The sequence below is a fragment of the Cucumis melo genome, chromosome 5, assembly GCF_025177605.1.
Source record: "Cucumis melo cultivar AY chromosome 5, USDA_Cmelo_AY_1.0, whole genome shotgun sequence".
In the NCBI taxonomy this organism is placed as follows: domain Eukaryota; kingdom Viridiplantae; phylum Streptophyta; class Magnoliopsida; order Cucurbitales; family Cucurbitaceae; genus Cucumis; species Cucumis melo.
Genome location: NC_066861.1, coordinates 28,075,698 through 28,100,167, shown reverse-complemented (window position 1 = coordinate 28,100,167; position 24,470 = coordinate 28,075,698). Strand labels below are relative to the sequence as shown.

The 24,470-nt window shown below is 26.6% G+C and overlaps 1 protein-coding gene across 1 annotated transcript; it reads left to right on the top strand.

The window, feature by feature from the left end:
• The first annotated feature begins 19,412 nt into the window (after window positions 1-19,412).
• Window positions 19,413-21,098, top strand: LOC103496036 (auxin-induced protein 22D-like). Its single transcript, XM_008457752.3, has 4 exons — window positions 19,413-19,761; window positions 19,923-20,128; window positions 20,241-20,340; window positions 20,554-21,098. The coding sequence occupies exons 1-4, from the start codon at window positions 19,550-19,552 to the stop codon at window positions 20,630-20,632; spliced, it is 597 nt and encodes a 198-aa protein (XP_008455974.1). The 5' UTR covers window positions 19,413-19,549; the 3' UTR covers window positions 20,633-21,098.
• Window positions 21,099-24,470: the final 3,372 nt, after the last annotated feature.

Below are 24,470 nucleotides of genomic sequence, written 5' to 3'. Positions count from 1 at the left end.
TAACTTTTGGTGTGGCTGTATGAATTGAATTAGTAAATGAGATTGCTTGGGTTTCATTCATAATTAACAAGAGTAAAACATGACAACTATTTTTCAAAATATATGGATTTGAAATTGTTTTATATAATTGTTTGGGTGTTCTTCTTGGTAAATCAATAACAAAATTAAATACTTTATTAAAAAAATATTTAGGGTTTTATCTTGGAGAAAGAATGAAAGACAATACATTCAGTAAAATGAAAAAGAAAGAACAGAAGACGACCTTATTTTTATTAAGATCAATAGTGTACATTTAAATTATTAATTTATTATTACATTACGTCTAATATGTGTTTAACATTACTTTTAAAATTATGTTTTCTATGTATGGAAACACTTAAAAATGTCTCGTTGGTTTTTTATATTTGGCTAGAAAAAGTAGTTTGAGAACTTTTTAACTTCTAATGATAGATCAAATGTTTTAAATACTTTTAAATGAAACAACATGAAATTATGAATCACAAGACCAAAAATTATTGATGTTGTCAGTTTTAATTTGGTGAACTAATATTAAATTATTTCAGCTTTAAACTCGAGATCTTTTGATCCTTAGATACGTACAAATCAATTGAGTTAAGCTAAGTCCGATGACTAATGTTTATCGTTTATTAATATTGCGTTGATATTCGACTTCAAAGCTTTATAATGTAATTAACTTCAAATTTAATTTCTTTTCTTGAAATAACAATTTTATTATCTTTGACAAAAAAATCATATGGTAAATAAATGTTATTTACATTTAAATAAAATGTTAGTAAAATTATTATTGTAGGAACTTTATTCAAACTTTGACTTAGTTAAAAATATGTCTTAATTAATTAATTGAGTCGTGTTTTAACTAATATAAAATTTTATATCTAAATTATGACGTGAATAATTTTAAAAGAAATGCATTTCAAATGGATCATGTCGTCTACTCGTAAGATTGTTTAAATCTTATAACAAGATCAATAGTTTTGAAGATAGTGAATTAAAACGACTTTGACATTAAAGTAGATAGTGTATATATCAACAATTTATGCTTATTTTATCAATAAGGAATGTGAACCACATGAACCTCTTGATCCTTAGTACGTATAGAGATATCAACTAAGCTCTTGTTGGTAATTTCGTTCTTTGTTTTTTACTAAAAGAGAAAATTCTAATTTTTGTATTTTTTTTTATTATATTCTTTGCAAAGCTCGAATTAATTATATGTTTCGTCAATTAATATATCATCCCACTCAGAATAGTTATCAAATTCATTCCTATATACTTTCTTTTCTCTCTTTCAAATTAACGTAAAAAAAAAAAAAATTATCGTAAATGATAAAATTATTAAAAAATATTTATAAATATAACAAAATTTCAAAATCTATCGACGATATATATATCAGTATTTAGCATTATTAATTTCTAAAATTTTTCTATATTTTATAAAATATTTTGATTCATCTTATCGATTTTGAAAATAAAACAACTCTGAAATTATTATCCATGATCATGGAATTTATTAATTACTCTTTATATTCTCACTAATGATTATATATTAACAAATGAACTCTTCCAAATATATATATATATATATATATATATATATATATATTAAACCTTAATTAGCTATAATTTTTTTTAAGGATTAAGCTAAGAATTTAAAATAGAATATCCCTCAAATTATTATAGGCATACTCATAAGTTAATGTACATATAGTAATGTTTCTTTGTTACATGTATAGGTTAATTAGAAGAATAGCCATTGCCATCTTGGAAAATGGAATACACATTTCTCAATTATTAATAAAAAATATTTATTTAAGAACTCTTTAAATAAAAATACAGATCGAAAAAATGATTAATATTAATCATTAAATAATATAAATTAAACATTTTATTTTCTTTAACCACTCGAAGAAAGCATTTAAATATCTATAGAAATTTAAACATAATATTTGCTATATGAAATCAAATCTCATGATGATTCTCAAAATTTAAAAATAATAATATTAATTAACTTATTATTTTGAGAAGTACTTTTTAATTAGTTAAAAAAAAACACTTTTTTCCCTACTAAAGAAAATTAGTTAAGAGCACCGAATAACCATGAAATTAAACTTTGTTTTTGATCTTTTAAATTTAATTTTGATGAATAATAAAAAAAACTTACATATTAATTTTATTATTAAATAAAATAAAAAAAATTCTTTAATATTTTTAAAACTTGAGTTGTTTTTCAAAATATTATTAGATTACGGTTTATTAACTCAATTTAAAAAAAAAACAATTATCATCGATATGTAAGTAGTATAAGATAACGTTGAATTCTTATCAAGTGTAAAACTCTTTTCATAATTCTCGAAATGTTTCCAAAATTTGATTTTCAAAACATTACACTTTTAATATCGTCTTCTTTTTTTTCTTTTTTAGTTAATATAACGTTTGTAACTTTTAATTTCACACGATAATAATGATAAATTTGTAGTTTGAAGTTTTGATAAGATTTCATATCACAATTACGAGAAAAAAGGACACAAAGTTTACTGTTCCCTCTTACGTAAAACTACACAGATTAGCCATATATATATATATAAGTTCAAATCCAACCTTTTTTAACGACATATTTCATCAAGTCAATATCATCTATAACAACTAATATACTTATATATATACACACACATAGCATAACATTTTGTAACTTAAGAACCAAATGAATGTTATCTCCAATGACAAAAAAATGTCAAACTTTTTTTCTATTTTCCTTCCTATACTATATATATATGTGTGTGTGTGTGAGATAGGAGACAAAACGTACATAGGTACAAACATGAAATCTTGGAAGATATAAGATGGAACATAAGTGGTTATATAACCGACACAATAATATTTAAATAACTATCCAATTAAAAATTTTAACCATATAATTATAAGTTGTAATTAGTTTTATAAGAGAGTGTTATATATAATTATGATGATGAGATGAATTTTAATATAAATTGGTTAACGTTTGGGCACCGACTTAAGATAAGAAGAGCTGTTAAAAGAAATTCGAAACAATTAATATATAATAAATGACATGTCGGGGTTGTGGGACCCATTACTTACAAAAAAGAAAAAAAAAAAAGTCAAACGTCAAACTTTGGAGAGGGAGGGGGCGGGGGGGACATTCGTGCGTACATGGTGCAACATTGGGAATCTAATTTCAAACCCAACCAAACCAAATGTTCTTTTTTTCTTATAATAATATTTTTTCATGTCCTAACATTTATTGATTTCTTTGTGTTCATTATTTAGGGTGGCTTTGGGACGGAAAGAGTTACAGGAGAAAAATATTATAATAATTCTATAACTATAATAATTTTAGTGTTATGATAATATGTGTTTGGAAAAATGTTATTATGGATAGTGTTATCGTAATATATGTTTAGGGAAAAGAATATGAAAGGTAGTGTCATGATAGTATGTGTTCGGGAGAAGGATTATGATAGTAGTGTTATTATAAGATAAGATAAGGTTATTTAGGAATTAGAATAACCATAATCCCCATTTATCATAATTCTTGGGTCAAACACGGTTTGACTTAATTTTCTAATCCTTTTCCCTCTAAAATCTCACCCCAAACATACCCTTAAGGTTTTGGCTTGTTTAACATGAAAGGAAAATTTTGTAGATGGTATAACCGTTTGAATATCTTTATAAAATATAATAAAATTTTATATTTTATCGATAATATACATTGTTGATGTTTTTCGTTGAACTTTCAAATTTTTGTAATAACTTACAAGTCTTTGAAGTTGTAATATTGTGTCTAATAAAAGGTCCATACTAAACTTTGATTTGTGTCTAATATATTTATAACAAGTTTGATTTTTTTTAAAATTAATTGTTCTATTAGATATAAATTTAAATTTAAATTTGTCAAATAGAACTTTTAAATATTATTAATTTTGTATATGGTAGAATTAATCATAAATTTAAAAAAAATTTAAAGTTAACTGAGAGTGAGAATTAAGTTTTTAAAAGCTTAAAAATGTATATATAAGTGTAAAAAAGAATGTTTAAACACTTAGAAAATTAATCTAAAGCATACCTTAAATATTTAATTCGAAAATCAACACTTAAATATACACAAAATTTAAAATTTAATAATAATAGAAATGAAAATTGAATCATCCATTCGAGATAGTAATGAATGTCTTTCTCGACCAAACTAGACTCTTATTGATATTGATGTCTGGTTGTGTGATTATATCCATCGTTTTAGTTTCTAAAGTGGTTTTGTTTACCTTTTCGTTTTATTTTGTTTAATTTACTTGGTTTAAGAAATGTAGAACACAATTTATAATTGGAAACAATATAAATTGGTGAAATGTCGTATTAATTAAATTTGGATTAGTAATAAAAATTGGTAGTGATTTGAAAACATAAATTTAAAGACAAGTGGTTTAATCAAAATCAATTATATATTTTATATCTAACACCATTTTTACTATAATTTTTTTTTTCATTTTTTTAGAAACAAACATGTTTACTAAACAATTTTATTTATTATATCTAAAATAATAGAAATTGAAAAACTAAAGAAATTATTTTTCTCCCCTATTTTTTATAGAAATTGAGGAAGGTTAAATTTTCTTTATTTGTTTCTCTATTATTACTTTTTCACTTTATTTTTATCACTATATTTTTGTTATTAAATGGTTAAAATTTACCATTCACTTCAATTTTTTCAATGAACAATCTAGTTGTTTGGTTTTAGCATGTAACTAACTTTCACATTTGTAACAATACTATCTCTAAAATTTAGTATCTAATTACTTTTTTTTTTTCAATTCTAGTACACATAATAATTGATGCCATATATTTTTTTTTTTGTATATTGCATAAATTGCATCTAAAGTACTCATGCAAAAAACCTAAAACTAAAAACGAATCAAATTTACCAAACAAAGTGTAGGGTTTCTATTTTTTAAAAAAGATAAATAGATGCGTCATATTTTAAGAACCTACCATCACTCTGACCTAGCTTCGAAAACTGAAAATAAGCCTACTCAATCCGGTAAAAGGATAGCTGCACCTTTTCTAACCTCTTTCTATAGGAGATTCTAACCACTACGTGGGCTGATCATACGACCTCTTCAGACATGGAAGAACTCTTCCCCGTCCCAAGGACTCCGAGTCCCATTCGGCTAAGGCGAAGAGCATTCCTCAACCTATCGGTCGACTGCCTTCATTCCTCGTCCCCCGATTCCTCTCCTTACTGAATTAGAAATTCCTCAAAAACTGGTAACGGAGATGAAAATAAAAAAAAGATATTGAATTATAATAACAACATTGAATTGTATTGATTATGTATTATTGATTAAAACAACATAGTATTAGGAAAGAAAGAAAAACAATAACCCTAAGTAGAGATAATTTAAAACAAGGTTGAAAGAAAAATGAAAAGAAATAAATTTAAAAAAAAAAATTGTGTTCAAGAGAGTATAATGGGATTCCCAAATTATCCAAACAAAGAGTGGGTTGGACATGTTGGGATGTCACCTAGTTTTGGATCCAACAAAGGAAATTAAGGGGGGGGGGGGGGGGGGGGGGGGGGGGACAATGGCCATGTGAACCATTAATGAAATTGCATCCAATAAAAGAAATAGAGAGAGAAATTCATATATATATATATAATTATGTAATTGACATTTTGCATTCATATCAAAATGACATTGTACTAAATTTGTGAAAGATGTTTTGATTTGTTAAAAAACTAGAAGATTCCTTGTTGCTTTTGCCAATTAATTGGATTCAACTATTTATTCTCAATTCTTTGTACTTTCCTCCCCCATCATATCATATACTATTCTCTATTACTTTAATTCATCCTTTTTCAATTTCGTTAATTTAATATATCTGTGTGTTTTTATTATCGTTATCGTTATGGTTATTATTTTCATTTACCTCCTCTCTTTCTGGTTGAGTTTGATATTAGGAAAAGGGGTGAATTAACAATTACTTGATCAATCTAGATCAGAGTTATTGATATAGTTCAGAAAGTTTGGACTTTAATTCGGTTATGCCCAAACTAGGTTTTGATTACTGTGTAGTCCGATATGCTACTAGGTTTGCAAATTTCTTTTACCTTAGCTTTCTCGTATATTTCAATTTGGAGAATTTTGGACGTAACTGATTTTTCGAGGTGAGTTGTGGATGTAATTCTTGATAACACGAGCTGATTTATTTTGTGACAATTAATTTTATAAATTCAATTTGGTTTAATTTAATATATATATATATTATATATATAAATTATTATTATTACTACTGTTTTTTTAACCATCTAAAAATATTTTCAAATTTCAAACAAAGAGTATGAGAGAAAATAAATACAATTTGAAAGAAATAAAAATTAATGAAAAAGCAAAATATTACGATTAAGAAAGATTTAATATATTTACTGTGCATCGTGTCAAGACGGTTAAATCTTTTTTTAAATATGATCGGAGATCATACCGTTAACATTAAAAAAATAAACGAAATAAACATACAAAAATATTAGTTTTTTCTTTTACAATATGTAAAGTGATATAGAATTAAACTTTATATTTTAAGTGTAATAGTGCAAACATTATACTAATTCTTCTTACGATGACAAAAATATTTTTAAATTAAAAGAAAATATATAGATAATCAAAATCTGAAATTCAACCAAAGTTTATTTAAACATTTTCTCTATTTCGAGAGAGACATCTAATGTCATCCATATACATTTAAGTATTATATACTTTTCTTTATGGGTAAAAAGAATAGTGTTTTGCCCATCCAAGAAGATTATCCAAAGTGTGAAGATATTTTCAATATAGAATAAGGCTCTATACATTTTTTCAATTTCTAAATATTAATACTTACATCAATCCCATACTTCGTAATTAAATTCTTCTCTTCTTCTTCTTCTTCTTTTTTTTTTTTTTTTTTATCTTAAAAACCAATTTTGAGATCTCATTTTAACTAACGAATATTTGACTTAACGATATGCATGTTTTTTTAAGAGTGGTTTTGAAACGTTTAAGATCATTCATGTCGTATCTAAATTCATGTCTAAACATGCCTTAATGACTCAAAGTCTGATTCAATGGTAAGTCAATGTTTAATTTTATACTTTTAAATGTATATTTATATTATTAAATTTCATTTTGAATGATTAATTAAAAACGCTATAAAAATCGTTTTGGAAACGGCAAAAGTAAATTTAACCATTTTAGAATTATGATCAACGATCACCGACGATTTCAAATAATTTAATTACTTCCTACTGATCAACGACAACTTTAAGGTATGTATGCATTTGTTAAACAACTAAAGGAAACACACAAACATGTAATTTGATGGTATGCATAGATTAATTTAAAGTCATAGATAAAATGAGAATTTTGCAACGATCACCAACCGACATGGTTAGAAGAATTTCGAGGCAACAAAAATCAACTATTGTCAACTATTGTTGATATGTGATAGAACTATATAACAATAAAATAAGAAGGATATAAAAGATGTTTGTGATATGATTGTTATATTAATTTTGCAATATGATTGATTTCCTCTCCCTCTTTATTTTTAATTAGTGTCGTTATTTTGAATCTCAATTCAATGATTTTATACATATCTACCAAGTTGTTAATTCTCGACTGAAAACTTCATTCATAGAGTCCACATGTTTTCAAATAGATATGAAATAATATTGATGTTATAAGAACGAAATTTTTCATAGTGTTAATACGTCATTTAGGATACATTATTTTATTTCATAGATTTCACGTAATTTTTAAATATTTATGAAGTTTTTTTATAGTATATATTGTCAATATATGTCAAATTTTGGACAAGGAGTAAACACATCTAACCTTCACACGACATCAATCGTGAATTTGTTTGAAGAGGGGAAGAACGTGTCTTGCAAATAATAAAACCATGCACACCGGTGTGGTATTTGTCATATATACACTCTAATGCTTAAGTTAGATAATGAAATAATGAGAAGCAAGAAAGAGTACTTTGAGAGTCAAACTCAAGCCACAACTTGATATATTCTCAAAGAAAATTAACCTAAGGTGCTTTCTACGATTTTCTAGTCACCTTCGGATAGTTAGATAATAAAAGGGTGCCTCCAATTTCGTGTTTGGTTAGGGTCAGCCTTAGCCGAACATATTTATTGGACAATATCCTAGAGTACTTAACATGAGTGTAGCTTTGGTTCAAGCAAGGGCCGAGTATATCTCGCTTTAGTGTTTAGTTGTCACTTTTAATTCGAGACATGCTTGTTCGGTTTTGTCATTAATTTTAATCTAAAAACACCTAGAATATAAATGTATATATACATTATTAGTGTAGAAGAAGTAGAAATAAGTTGGATAATTGTAGAGGTCATTAGGGGAAATAAAAGTGATTATGGAAAGAGACAGAAAAGATTCGTAGTTATGATCATGGATGGGATGTGGTGTTTAGCAATTTGCATGGCAGACAAAGAGTGTGATACCATACCATATTACCAATACCCAATTCTCTCTCTCTCTCTCTCTCTCTCTATATATATATATATCATTTCTTTAAATAAAAATAAAGGCTGACAAGACATGATAACTATATATACATATATATATATATATATATAACTATATATATATAGCTATGGAAAAGCAATATAGAGAAAAGTGGGACCCCATGACAGAGATGCAACCAATCCAACTCATAGATGCCTTTTCTTCCTTCGTGTGGTGGGACCTTCAGACAAAATGGACCCACACTCTTCAATTCTATAATTAAATCACTTTTTTAAATAAAATCCAAAGATATAGTAAAAAAAAAAAAAAAATACATGTAGAATTTATAGTTTTATATATTGTAGTAATTATTGCATTTATATTCATATGTTTGGATCACAAAAATGTAAAATGATAAGGTAATAGATAAGATGTGAATCACAATATATAATCAAATCAAATAAATTAATTAGCGAAAATTACATACATCAAAGAATTAAGATTTTTTTTTATTGTGAAATTTCTATATTATTAATTAAATCATAATAATAATTCATAGTACGTAATGATGTTTTAAATAGAAAATATATAATCTTCAAAGAAACTACTAAAGAAAAATCCATAAATGGAAAATATCAAAAACACATTGACCAGACGACAGAAGTGGTCTTTCCCCTACGTTTCGTATCAGTCGACGAAGCTTGCGTTGGACAAAAGCAATTGCTGACGTTGTCTCGTTTGCGCGTCGGTTTTGCCTCCCTCGACGCATTACTGCCGACATTCTGTCTGACGTAGCTTACTGCACTAGGAGAGTCATTTTCGACGTGTTTTGTTATTGTTGCCGATCGGGAGAACCCCTAATTCTCGTAGTAGTGTATAAATAATAGTCTTTGTAAAATTTGAGTGCAACTAAATTTTTTTCTTCTTCGATATATGTATGTATATGTATAAATTAGGGATAATGCAAACTTTTAACATCTTGTCAAACTATGTTTGGTTATTATCGTCAACATTACCTATATCAACAAGATGAATTAAATCGTAATTTTCATTGGGTTGGATTGAATTAGATTGATGTTTGGTAATTTATTGATTTTGTATTTGAGTGAACATAACACGTGTGGGAATGAAGTGTGGTGTTGATAGTTAGAAGAAGTGTTTATAAAAGCAGTTGTTGGGTATTGAGTGAGGTGGAGATGATAAGAACCTAACGTTAAATTGGATTGGTTATTCTCTTCTCTCACATCCCTTTCATTAAATACTACAATTTTTCCCTCCCTCCCTTCCGTACCGTACTCTTTTATTACCTTTTCCCTCTTCTAGGGGAAAATTTTCAACTTTTAGAGCAAAATTAATAGAGGTGAAATCGACCCGACAACGTCGTTTTTTTTAATATTCTAAAACGTTTAAGTTGCTTTCATTTATAAAGAAGACAAACCAATTGTTAGACAATTGATTGGTTTAGATCGGTTTAAATCTTTGAGATTTAAAAAAAAAAAATTACGTTGTCGGTTTGAGAATCTAAAGTGATGCATTGATCAAATCCTTTTTATATCTAATTAACTGTCTTTGGTTTAATCGGGTTTTAAGTCGATCAACTTGATTTTTGTATCCATCATGTTCATGTTCGCCCCTATCAAAATCCCTTGGACCTTATTTAGTTATCGATTGTAAACTTTAAAATTTGTAGTAATTTTGTATTTTTATTACAAAATTGGTTAACCTATATCAATAGAGTTATAAGACGGGGCGATTGGATTGGTAGTGAACGCAAAAAATTTAACCTGATAAATTATGATAATTTTTTAACAATATCTCAGTAACAAATAAGTTAATAATGCTATTTAAATTAAATTTCTTGCTTTTCGTTATTTTTGAACTTAGTATGTTTGTGTTGGCAATTCTTTTGTACCCTTTAATCGAATTTGTATGAATCGTACGAGTTTTAAAAATATTTACTTTATAAATGTCTCTATTAACATAAGAAAGTATAAATAGAATTTTATTTTAACGTAAAAATCAGGACAAACAATTGAGTGCAGAGTTTGTTGTGGAAATAAAAGTTTGATGTAAAAATTGATACAAACTCTAAGTTGAGTGCAACTATTGCTTTTCTTTTTCTTGTTTTCATTTTTCCTTTCACGTGTTTAAATTCAAAAATTAAATGAAATTTTTGTATGGCCAAATTTGTCTATAGATAAAGGTGTGGTCTTCATATGTTGAGAGAGTAATATCATCCTCTTCCAATAATAATAATAATAATTAATGGTTACTTCATCTTCTTGTTAACCTAATTTTTTATTTTTTTATTTTAATTTTATATTTAACGTTTGATAGGTTTAATTCAAGGTTGAAGTGTTCGAGAATGTTTAAAACACATTTTCAGGTGCTTAAAGAAAATTAAAGTATTTGACAATCATTCAAAATATATTTTTTTAAAATGTATTTAAAATAGTTTCGATAAGAATATAGTTTAAATAAAAATAAGTTTGTTGAAAAACGTTTTTTTTCTTAACCCTTTATTTGATACTTCACTAGAGGCGTTTGATCCCAACTTACCTTAAGTAAAGTTCGCAATGTAATAACTAACTTTATGTTTGGTTCTGGGCTATTGCAATAGTTCGAGTAATTACATACAATTAATTCGTAGTACTTTAAATGTTAATAATTAAGTATATGATAACGTTTTTAAAAAAATTACAAAATATAACAAAATCTGTCATCAATAGACTTTATAATTGATAGCCAAGTTGGATTGAAATGTTGTGATAGTTGCAAATTCTTTTACATTTTATTGTATCTACTAATATTTGGATTTGATTACGGTATTTGTAATTGCCTTTAATAATCAAAGTTCTCAATAACTTTTAAAATTAAAACCCCATCGTCTATTAGTTTACTATCTTATTGTCTTGTAATAATTCACTCTTTTCATTTTTAACTTACACTGAAACAATTCGCATCTTAAACATAAATTATTGTAATAATTGACTTTAATAGCCAAACCCATCCCCTCAAATAGTTTTTCGATCTTTAATAAATAAATCTTATGTTCATTTGGTGACTCTTGGATTTTTATTGTTTGGTTTTTAAAAATTAACCTTATTTCCTCTCAATTTCTTATCATGTTTTTTTAAAATTAGACTTGAATTTTTAGTCTAATTTTAAAAACAAAAACAAGCTTTTGAAAAATCACTTTCACAAATTTTTAAATTTTAATTTGGTTTTTGAAAATATTGTTAAAAAAAAAATTATAGATGAAAGTGATATTTAAGACTAAATATTTAAAGATTTGAAAGAACAAAAATCAAAGGGTTACTAAAAAAATAAAAAAAAATTAGTTTGAGGGTTTTGAGATTTTAAAGGCAAAATAGTGAAAGTTTATTGACCAAAATTAAAACTCTTTTCAAAAATTAAAAAATCACAATAATTCAAAAGGGCCAAACTAATAATTCCATATACTGTTTTTTTTTTTTCCTTCCCTATTTTTATAATATTTGTATTCATGTGAACAAAATTTATTTAATAATTTATTTTGATGATAACAAATAAATAATAATGTTGTCCCTAAAGAAAACAGTGAAAAGTCTATAGCTTTGAAAATTGAACTTTCAAGAAATCTCAATTTTTGTTCCCTCAAAAAGTTGAATTAAATTATTATTTCTTTTCCTTTTCTCAATGATTTTGTTATTTGACAGGAAAATTCACAAAACTTTAATTACAAATCTAATTACAACCAAACTAATTAATTTTAACTTTAGGTTGGTGTTTGGGGTATTGAGTTAGAGTTTGTAAAATCTATGAGATAATAAGTTTATGCTTCAAATGTAACGTTGTAAGATTAAATTCTCTAAAATACACGTAAAATTAAAAACTAAAACATTTAATTTCTCAATAAATATGTAAACTTCAAATCATCGTTAAACTTTACCAATTTTTTAACGATAATTTAGACAAATTTATAATGACAAAAGACAGTTGAAGTGGAATGTTTAGAAAAATGCTAAAACTTAGCCATAAAATGAAAGGAGTCCAATTTTTTAAGAAGTAAAAAAAAAAAAAATCCCTCCAAATTCGAAATATAATTGTCCAAATCAAGAAATAAAGTAAAATAATAATAAGGGGAAGAAAATTAATTAGTGCCCACAAAAAGAGTCTTTCCCAACAATAATATTCATAGTTATCCACAAATTTTCTTTTCCTTTTTAGAAAAGAAGCACTTTGATTGATTGAGAGTGTTGAATTTTATGGGAATTTTAACTTCAAATCTCAACGTTTCAATTATTAGGGTTTAAAAAAAAATTTGTTATCTAAATTTTGAGTACTATTTCTTACATTTTAATCGATACATTTTTATTTTGAATTTTGAGTTTAATTTCTATTGGTTTGTAAATTTTGTTATTTCATAGTTTTACGTTTAAATTTTTATTAATATTCATCTAGTCACTTTGAAATTCAACGTCAAACATTCAATCAATGAATTTAAAATAATTAAGTAGAGAAGATAGTTAATTTTAATAAGAATGTAACTTTAGTGAAATCAAATTAATTACAACAACGTCAAAGATAAAAAATGTATTAATTAAGTGAATAAAGAAAACAAACTTCCAAAGTGTAAGTCTTGAAACTTACGAACCAAATAGAAACAAAACTGAGACTCAATGATCGACAACATATTTTAAAGCCTCAGGACGAAAATGAATTAGACTAGAAAGATAGGCACAAGAGTGTTTATCCTAAACCAAACGGAAACTAAATCCAAGACTAGAATCCGAAAATATATATATATATATATATATATATATATATATATATATTTTTTCCTTGGAAAGAAATCAGAGGGTTGGTTTGTAAAATTGAAATTAATTAAATGTGTTGAAAATGAAAAAAAAATGATAGGGAGAGGGAGAGAGAGAGAAATTGATAGGTAATGGTAAAGAGTGAGGGGCCACATGATTGGGTGTTATGGGCTTTAAAAACAATGAATTTGTTGTATACAAAAAGCTCTAATAATGCTGTGGGCCCTTTGTGTTCCATTTTTGTTTGGCCCATTACCCGCACGCCCCCTCTTTTCTTTTCCTTTTTTCTCTTAATATATATATATATATATATATATATATATATATATATATATATATATATCATTTTTCTAAAATCTCTCTCTCTATATATATATATATATTGAAAAGTAAATGTTAAATATATTGTTTTTTTTACATTTATGTCATTGTTGACTTATATTAAATTAAATAATTTACGAAACTAGCTAGTTCAACCGGTATAAGTGTTTATACTATACTATCAATCTCAAAGTTAGATGTTTGATTTTCTCTTCACAATAATAATAATAATAATGTCTTTTTTGTTTTTTATTTTTCTAAAATTATTTTAATTGTTGAAACGGAGATTTGAACTTAGCTAACATTTGTTATGAGGTCATCAGTGTGTTTAACATGTTAAGTGTTAAGTATATATAATAATATAAAGGAGAATGAGAGATTTGAACTATGGATCTTTCGTTCTTGATCAACATATTCAGATTCACTCGGACTAAAAACTAAATAATGTATTTTAACTTGTTTAATTATTATACTCACTTATGTTTTTAAATTGGACTTTTTACATTAAAAGGTTAATATATTTTTTTAGAAAAATATTTAAGAAAAAAAAGCTACTAAGATAAATTGTAAATTAAGAGGATCTTGCTAAACTTTGCTTAGAAAAATAAAGTTTAAAAATGAAAGACTATATCATAAAGTATTAATTAAAAGAAGCTATATTATTTAGTTTTCTTTTTTGGGTTCAAATGAAGCTATAATTATCACTCTATAATTCATAATTATTTTCATAGAAATAATAACAATGATAATTATAGATGATAATTATTGTAATGATATATTGTAGAGAACATTAGACAACAAATGTTATCAATTAATTAGCACTAAAACTTCGGCTAAAATTTTGGAGCAATTATAGGAATGAGTAATGTTTTTATTCCATTGGCAAATATATAATAACAAATAATATTATATAATATTGTTTAGTTAATTCTTCAAAAGAAAAATGTTTAGTCAAAATATGATAAAAAAAATTAAATGTTAATTGATTTTAGGTTAAAATTTTATTTTAATCAACTTATTATAAGAAAGGATTTGATTTTAATCTTTATATTTTAATCAACTTTATATATGTATATCGTAAAATTTATGTGCAATGACAAATGTATATTGACGTTTCATTAATAGATTTACGATGCAATTGACAATTTAAGCAATTCACTATTTTTAGGTAGAACTTTTTTTTTTTTTTTTTTTTTTTTTGTGTGTGTGGATTAGGATTATTAGAATTTAGAAAAAGTAATATATTACCAATGACTTTTATTAGTTATTTTCATCATCAAAAATAAAAATTTGGGGTCTTGCCTCTTTAACACCATGAAAAGCCAATTTTATTTTTCATAGAATGATGATAACTTTGTGAGCAATGTAACACAAAGTTAGGTTTAAACTTACTTTTTTCATCTAAATTATGTCATTTGGTCATATGGATATGTTTGTTAAAAAACAATGATAATAAAGTAGATTAGTGTTAATGCTATATATATATATATTATGTTAAAAGTGAGTACAATTTAAAACTTAAAAATAATTTATGATATTGATCACTACTACAAAATATACCATTTTGACGTTTTTTAAAAGTTAAGAATTTTCTGTACTTGACGTTTTTAAAACGTCCTTAAAACCAGTATCAAGAATGTCGAAGTTGATCATGACCACCCTTAACAAAGTCAAAACTATTTGAACTTTAACATTTATTAAATGTAAAAAAATATAGATGTTCTTAACATGCTAAAAACGTCAAGAACATCATGAGAAAAATGTCAAGATGTTGAATACTTGACATGTAAAAAATGTCAAGAATGTAAGTATCTATGGCGCTGAAAAACGTCAAGAAGTAATGTTTTTGATATGTGAAAAATGTTGCATACTTGATATGTCAAAAAATTCGGTGTTTATGACGTTGAAAAAACATCAAGAACTAGTCATCTTCTCGGAGCTTGAATGAATAAAAAAAAATTATTCCATTTTAATTTTATTACATGACATTCATAATTAAAATTTATATCAAATCTATATTAAATTTCTTCACAATGTTTCATTATTTACCTTCTTTAATTAATTTATTTTGAGTGTATAACTCAACCAAATAAAATTTATATTATAGTATTGACCAAGCTATTAAAAATTTGAACTCTATATCTTTCATATGTCATTAAATCCTTTGTTAACTTAATTCCATCTTTTGAGGAGAAGACAATTACCTAAAATTTGAAAGATTAAAGACAAATTAGTCCAACATAAACATAATTAATGTAAAAAGTTTCACCCTACTACAAAAGTAATAAAACTCTCCCTCCATTATTTATTGTGTTTTCATGGTGATATTATTCTAAATTTGTTCAATATATAATTTACTAGCTAGATTAAAAAAAAAAAAAAAAGTCCACAAACGTAAAACCGTAATTTGAACAAAAAAAAAAAAAAAAAAAGTAAAGATCGTAGTCTATAATAATAAAAAAAAATCATAACTATAACCAATCAAGACATCAATATCTCATACTCTTCCGTTATTTATAAGTAAGAAGTTCGAATCCACTCCCACAAAAGTGTTAATCTAAAAAATAAAACAAAGATAATTACTTGAAACACTAAGTTGGTTATTATTGTCAATAAGTTTTAATAGTATGTGCTTATGGTATTAACTATTTTACTGGGAACAGGAGATCGAGAAAATTTACAAAATAGTAAACCCTAGTAAACAATTTAGGGTTAATTTTCCAATAATTTTCTTATATATATAGTTGAACATAGTTTATTTTGAAGTGCAACTATACTTTGGAGATGGAGATCAAAAGTCATATCAATTATTGTTTAGTCATTGAGTTCACTTCGTCGATTATAATAAGTCAAGTTGAGGAACCAAACACATGTTAAAATAGCGTAACGTGGGTGTTGGAGAGAGAAATATGTTACCCAAATTCTAGAAGGTGAGTGAAAGAAATAAAAAAAATTACCCCATGATTCCCTAGAAAATGTATATGTGAGAGAGAGAGAGAGGGAGATCTACCCAAATCTTAAAGTATATATGAGACAGAATCACAAAAAAAAAACCTTAAAAACATGAGAAAAAGAATTTACCCTAAACCTTAAAAAAAAAGGAAAAAAAAAAGTGTGTGAGAGAGAGAATCATATATATCCAAACTTTAAACAAATGAAAAGAAACAATAAAATTTACCTAAAATATATATATGTTAAAAAAAGGTGAGATGAGAGAATACCATTATTATTCAAACATATACATGTGAACATAATTCAATGTATGAACAACTTTCCTTACTCATCATAACTTTAAATCTCACCCTTTTATTTAATTTGTAATGTTTTAAAACTATAGTTATCAATTTCCTCTAATTAGGGTTTATGTATATAACACAAATAGTTTACCAACCTCTTAAGAAATGAGAGATCAATAACTTTTTTTTTCTTAATGGATTCTTGTTTGTTAATTATCTTTCATCTTTTTAATACAAACCCTAACCATATATTTAGAGTTTGGTAGTGATTATCAACAACTCGTCATGATATGAGAGAATTCCAACCTCTAATTTTAAGATCTCGAGAGTTTGTGTAACTTAATCAATCATTAATATAATCTACGACGTATCCAAAAAGTTTATATATATTATGTAATTAATAACTAGTTTATACAAAGTTTAAAATACATCAAGTAATTTCTCTTTGGTTCAAAGCGTTGAATGAAAGTTTTAATTTCACAAATACGTCGGTGAATATTTTTAAAAAATTACAAAAACAAATTAATAAAAAAATTTATATGTATTTACAACAACTCGACATATCTATTATTTGTATTAGTGACATTACGTAGATTATCCTTTATGTTTCATGAATGTTTTTACAATTAGATGAAAAAATCGATTTGATTTGCTAACACGACGATCGATCGACCTTCGTTCTTAGAAATCGAAGGTTCAATTAATAATCCTCCACCTTACACGTATATATCGGTTCGATATCAAACCTTAAAAAACGTGAAAATATCGATAAAAATATCGGGATGTGATGTCGGACGAAGATTTGTGGATCGAGAGAGAGAGAGAGGGGGAGAGGAAAGAGAAGGAGTTTTTAATACAAGGATGGAGGTGAGCACATGGGGAGGGGCTGCCCCAACCGCCATAGCCAAATAGTTTTTCTTTTTTCTCTTTTATAAAATATATACAGGGGGGGGGTTGAAGGGCAAACACCATTAGCATCCACCATAGTTGTCTCACCCAAAAACAGCACCCCATGTGGGACCAACTTATTGGATCCAACGGTTCTGAATTCAATCATCTTTTAATTCTACTTTCCCTAATCTCAACCCTCAGCCGTTGGATTGAAAAAGAGAGGGCCTTTAATTTTGTCCTTAAAATTTAAAGACAGCCTCCTTTAATTTGTGTAGCTCATTACACAAACACCCTTACCTGCCCCATGTCCCTACCTCTTACCTATTTGATTCCTCTTGCCTTTCCCATGTTCCCTCCCCCACTCTCCTAATTTTTCAGCCCTACTTCTTTATTTTCATTTTTTTTAAAAAAAAAAGAAATTATTGATTTTTCGGGTCTAGTTGTAGTTCAACACGGTTCTAGAATATCTTCCGGTCAAGATTCTTAAGGGGATATTTGAGATAAGGAATGCGTACGTTATTATAGTTGGATTGTAGTAGTTTGTGTTTAAAGTGTAGATTATTTCAACCTAGGATTATAATAATATGTGTTTGATATGTAAACTATATTAGTTAATTAAGAAAGAAATAGTAAACACTATAGTATTAAAGAATAAAAAAACGATGAATGTGAAACTGTAAAATACTAATGCAAATTAGAAGTTTTGAAAATAACGTTCATTATAGCTAATCAAATACTTTTAAATAGTATTTACTATAATTGCCCCAAACGCTCCTTAAATTAATGTCAATTATATTTTTCACTGTTTTGTATTGATGGTTCGTGGATTAGTTAGATCTTCTCAACCATACTACTCTTACATTCTAATTCATGGTGTGAGTTTTGAATTTAAAAGTTCATTTTGGTGTAAATTTTTTAGTAATTAGTGTAAAATATTCAACCATAGTAAGAAATAAGGAATTAAGAAAATAAACTTAATTAAAAAAAAAAAACAAAATTGGTTACTCAATGGTTAACCTAAAGAACTAAAATAATTTTTAACACAAAATTAATAGAATAAAGGACAACAAAATATAATACAACTTGTAGAGTAAATAAAACTAAAATATGAAGAAAAAAAGAGTGCAATTATTATTCAACTTTCATATTGGTAATTTTATGGAACCCAAACTAAAACTAAGTATAAGGTTATAATATACCATTTTGATCCTATACTTTGGATTCAATTTTATTTTCATCTTTATATATTTAAAGTTTAATTTTTAATCAAAATATAAATTATTAACCAACAAAAGTTTAAAGAAAAATAAACTAAAAAGGTTAAAAAAGTCATTTTAAATCATATACTTTAAAACTTAATATGAATTTTTGTTGTTAATTTTCTTAAAAGGAAATACTTAGTTATCAATATTTTCTAGATAATATATATAAAAGATTTGAACTACGAACTTCTTGACCTAAATGATATTCGAGTTAAATTTTTGTTAGCAAGTAACGTCGAAATTCTAACCTAAGAAAATCCTCAACCACAAGATACAGAGAGCGTGGAGAAGACGCACTTGATAGGGAAGTGGGGAAATGATAGCCTCTTTAGCTTTAATCGGCTTCTATAAAATACGTTTGAGCGTTACTTGGGCCAACAAGCATTTCCATTTCTCTTCTTCCCAACTTTCCTCTCTCCCCACTTTCTGTTTGTTTCCCGAGAAAATACACAAATCCATCGGAAAATTCAACAAACCCATTTCAGAGAAGCAAAAATTAAACAATGGCCTTTGAGAAAGATCTCAACTTGGAAGCCACCGAGCTCCGATTGGGTCTCCCGGGAACTTCACCTGACGATCAATCTAATTCTCCCATCAACCGAACCAACTCCAACAAAAGAGCTTTGCCTTCCGACGACCAAAATCCCTTGGAATCTCGCCGAGAAATTAACTCCGATCCCTCCAAATGCACCCAAGAAAACACCCCTCCCACCAAGTAAGCACTTTTATCAAACAGCAATGTTTTGGTTTATTATCTATTTACGAGATTTTATCAAATCAAACTAAATTTTAAATCATCTAGATCGCGAGTTAGATATACGATCTCTTCATAATGATAATAATAATAATAATAACGAATAATTTTATATTTAATAGGGCACAAGTTGTCGGGTGGCCGCCGGTGAGATCATTTCGAAAGAATTGTTTACAAGCAAAGAAAAAAGAGGAGGCGGCGGCGGCCGGAATGTTCATAAAAGTGAGCATGGATGGAGCTCCATTTCTAAGGAAAGTTGATCTCAAGATCTATCAAGGATATCCTGACCTTCTTCAAGCTTTGGAGAACATGTTCAAATTTTCTCTTGGTAAATATATGTTTTTTTTTTTCAAATATAATCTCTCTTAGTTAGATCTTGAGATCTCTCTCTTTAATGATGAAAGTTTATTGATGTTTCCTTTCTTTGAATGTTTTTTCAGGCAAATTTTGTGAGAGAGAAGGGTATAATGGGTCGGAATTTGTTCCAACGTATGAAGATAAAGATGGCGACTGGATGCTCGTCGGCGATGTTCCATGGGAGTAAGTTTCATATCTCTACATAAAATAAAATGCATGCATGGATAGTTTTACTCTATTAGTTATATTTTTTTACGTAATAGTCTGGTGAAGATAAGTCTTACCATCTTTAGAAGATAATATTATATAGTATCAAAAACAATTTTACAATTAGAATCTGACCTAAGAATGATAAACATAGATCGATTATTGATTGGTTTATATGAAATTTTGCAGAATGTTCATGAGCTCATGCAAGAAGCTAAGGATTATGAAAGGATCAGAAGCAAAAGGTTTAGGCTGTGGATCAGTGTGAAATAAAGAACAAAAAAAAATGAAAGTGAAAAAAGGGATTAGAGAGCACCCCAAATTGCTCTCTTTTTTTATAAAGATCATCGAAAAAGTCGTGAAAGTTCATCACAACCGCCGTGGATTTGCCGGCGGAGTGCAACCACAACCGCCGGCCGCCTTGCCGATGATCTGACTGGATTCGGTCTCGTGTAAATGTTTATGAAAAATCAGATCTTGATTTTCTTAGAGAGAAAGAGAGAGAGAGAGATGGGTTGATGATGATGAAGAGTCAAGACCCCAAAACAAATAAGTGAATTGAGTTTTTTTTTTCCTTTTTTTTTTTGGTGATTATATTCATATTTATTTCTTGTGGGGGATAATGTAATTAATTCAAGATAGGTTGGAAATTATGTTAGTTACCCCCAAAGAGTTTGTATATGTAATTGAATGTGATATGTAATCATCAATTCCAGTAGAAGGATCTTCTTCTTCTTCTTCTTCTTCTTTTTTTTTTATTCATGATATATATATCTATTCTTATTGAGTTTAAATATTGAAGCATTATATTTAACATTTGTTTCCTTTTCAACGAATAATTAACATATGAACTTTGGATATATAGCAAAAGATGTTTTTTTTTTCTTATAATTGAAAGAACAGATTTGGACTGCAGAAAACTGTGAAAATAGCAGAATTTTAAATAGAAAAATGAAAATAACAAATCTCAAAATTATTTGATTCATGACAAAACTATCTATTAGATGAATTTTTCTAATTTTCTTAGCCCGAATATATCAATTGTTGTTCAACATCCCTAATTAATTAGGATACAAAATCAAGTAATTAACGAATTTGTATATTTCATATTATTTATAAAAAAATATGTTAAACAATACATATTACAAATTTTTAATAATAATTTGAATCTAAATCATCCCCTAAAATCGTCAATTTGAATTCAAATTCCCTAAAATAACTTCAAAGATAAATTTAACTATATAACATTCTTTATATTATTCAATAAAAAATAGACATAAATAATACATAATACATATTTTTTTATTTTAACATTATTTTCTAAATTCTACCCATTAATCTTAGATTGTTAGTTTAAATCCTAAAATTATGTAAAGATAATTTTGATATATATCCACCCTAATTTTACGCGTTAGACCCTGATTTTCTCTGGTTTTAATTCAAAAATTTCAAATTATTTTTGAATTAAAATTTTATACCTTAATTTTAGATCGTTTGTTTGAATCCCTAAAATCATGCTAAAATAGTATTTGTTATATATCCCACCCTAAAATTACATTTTGGTTTTCATTTAGTTTGAATCCCTAAGATTATGCCAAATGTAATGTTTGAATCCCTAAAATTATTTTGTATAATTTATGAAACAATAATTTTATATACATCTGATATGCTACGATAAAACTGAAAATCAAATCTTTGTTGCTCAATAATATTCTAGCATATATCTCTTCACTTAATTATTTCCACACATTTTAAATAATGTTGCCAATTTAAAAATATACTGGACAATAATTTAAGTTACATATGTCATATGATATGACCAAGCTGAAATCAAATCTTTGTAATTTAATAACATTTTAACATATATCTATTCATTTAAATATTTCCACACATTTTAAATAATAGACGATGTGTCGGACGAAGAAGATGCTATGATGCGAAGCCTGAAGATTGAAGATGCGAACGGATGCTTGAAAATTGGAGATGTGCCGGACGAATTTGAAGATTGGAGATTGAAGTGGAACGGACGATTGAAGTTGAAGATTGAAGTGAAACGGACGAAGTTGAAGATTGGAGATGTGTCGGACGAAGGAGATGCAAAACGAACGATGCAAATGAAGTTTGGGTTTTTCAATTTGAAGCGGACGAAGTTAGGGTTTTCAAAGTAAGGGAAGGAAATTGAATGAGATCTGAAACGATGTCTTGCACAAATTGAATAAGTTCTGATGAGTTTTGAGAATGTGATTTGATGGATTCTTTTCTGTTTCGGGGGAAAATAAAGAAAGTAGATTATTCAATTGTGGGTACGAAAATTTATTTAATTATAGAATATTTGGAAATTAGTAAACAAATGTATTTAGGAATCACATTTGTCTAGAGGTATTTATGTCATTGTTCCCCCAATTTTTATTTAAAATTCTTATGTTTTGCTATTTTGTTAATTTAAAAATAAATCTGTCATCTATACACAGTAAATCTCTAATTTTGTTATTTTTCTTGTTGGCTCTAATTATGATCTATATGCCAATAGATATGATTGTAAGAAATGAACTATTTAATTTTCATGGTTCGATAAAATTCTTATGAATAGTTTTTACCGTATAAACTAAAATTGAACTTTTTGTCCCTAAATTGTAGAGTTAAATTTATAATTTAAACTAATTTGCATGACTAACTTACAAATCTAAAAGATATATAAATGGTAGGCCTAAGATTAAATGAATTTCTTATGCTGCTGATCTATACAACTTTTTTCATACGGCTCATATACCTTTTTTCTTTAATCTATAAGAAAAAAATTACTTTTAATTGTTTCTTACTTTTAATAATATATAGAGCATTAGAATGTTTTTTTTTTTCTTTTCTGGTTCATTTTAATTTGATGATAGTATTTCTTTCAACGTAACAAAAAAAGTGTTCCAACCTCTTGGTCATTGAAATTGATTCTTATATTTGGTCATTGAGGTTGAAGTTTGTTTAACGATAAATTTTGGATTAATCATCGCGTTATTTCTTAATTAACGACAAAATTACAAATGATGATATGTAGATAAATTACAATCAAATCAAAAGTGTCCCAAATTAAAATTGATGACGGTGAAAACTAGCAAATCCTAGAACATAAGCTTCATTTGGCACAAAAACCATCTAACTAAGGGCCAAATCTAATTAGTTGAGCCCAAATGTCAAGTTTATGGACCAATCCAAGTTGAATTCTACAAAGTTGCAAGAACTTAATAAAGTGAATTTTCTTGACAAAAGTTAGCGCATTTTTTTGTTTTCATTTTTTAAAGTAGCACATTTTTTAAAAAATTCGTAAAACTGTTTTTCTCTATCAATATTGGGTGAGATTGATCACCGAGATTTCTTCTTAAAATGTTAAAATTGGTTTTTCTAGATGCATCTCGTCCATGAGATTCTACCCTTTTTCAAATCTTTCCAAATCTTATTAATTTTTTTATCTTTCAAAAAAAGTATTCAAATCTTCCAAAAAAAACTTCCATCAAATCTTAACTAATTTCTTTCCAAATCTTTATTTTTTTAAAAGATAAAAAAATCAAATAAGATTTTGGGAAGATTTGATTGTCTAAGGAGATGCATGGGTAAAACTCAATTAATATTTTAGGAAAATCTCCATTGACAATCTCGCCCAAAATTGATCGAGAAAAACAGTTTTACGAGTTTTAAAAATGTGTTTACTTTTGAAAACAAAAACCCTTGAAAGTTTGCTAGTTTTGACAATTTTTCAATTTTCTTCGATGAAGATTTAAAATTTTTAAATTCTTCTTCAGAGAACTCTCCCAACGAAGAACTCTCTAACTCTTGAAGTAGAACCTCATTGAAAATACAATTTTTTCAAAGATACTAATGTCTTTTCAAGACCTCAACTTCAATAACATTCATGTCTTTGCTTCTTCAAATCAAGTGAACACATTTCACATGAAAAACCAGAGAATCAAGTGCTACAAGGAAAATGCAATTGCAAATCCAAAAACCAACATTTGTTTGATCTATGGGATTTAAATTTATTTTTAATTGGTATTTAAAATTGGAAGTTACTTTTTAATTGATTATTGAATATGAAAAAGAAATCATATCATTGTTTT

Excerpts from the sequence above, each read along its gene's own strand:
- LOC103496036 (XM_008457752.3), top strand. The coding sequence starts at position 19,550 with ATGGCCTTTGAGAAAGATCTCAACTTGGAAGCCACCGAGCTCCGATTG. Across the intron at positions 19,762-19,922 it reads GAAAACACCCCTCCCACCAA|GGCACAAGTTGTCGGGTGGC; the intron begins GTAAGCACTTTT and ends TATATTTAATAG. Across the intron at positions 20,341-20,553 it reads GTCGGCGATGTTCCATGGGA|AATGTTCATGAGCTCATGCA; the intron begins GTAAGTTTCATA and ends GAAATTTTGCAG.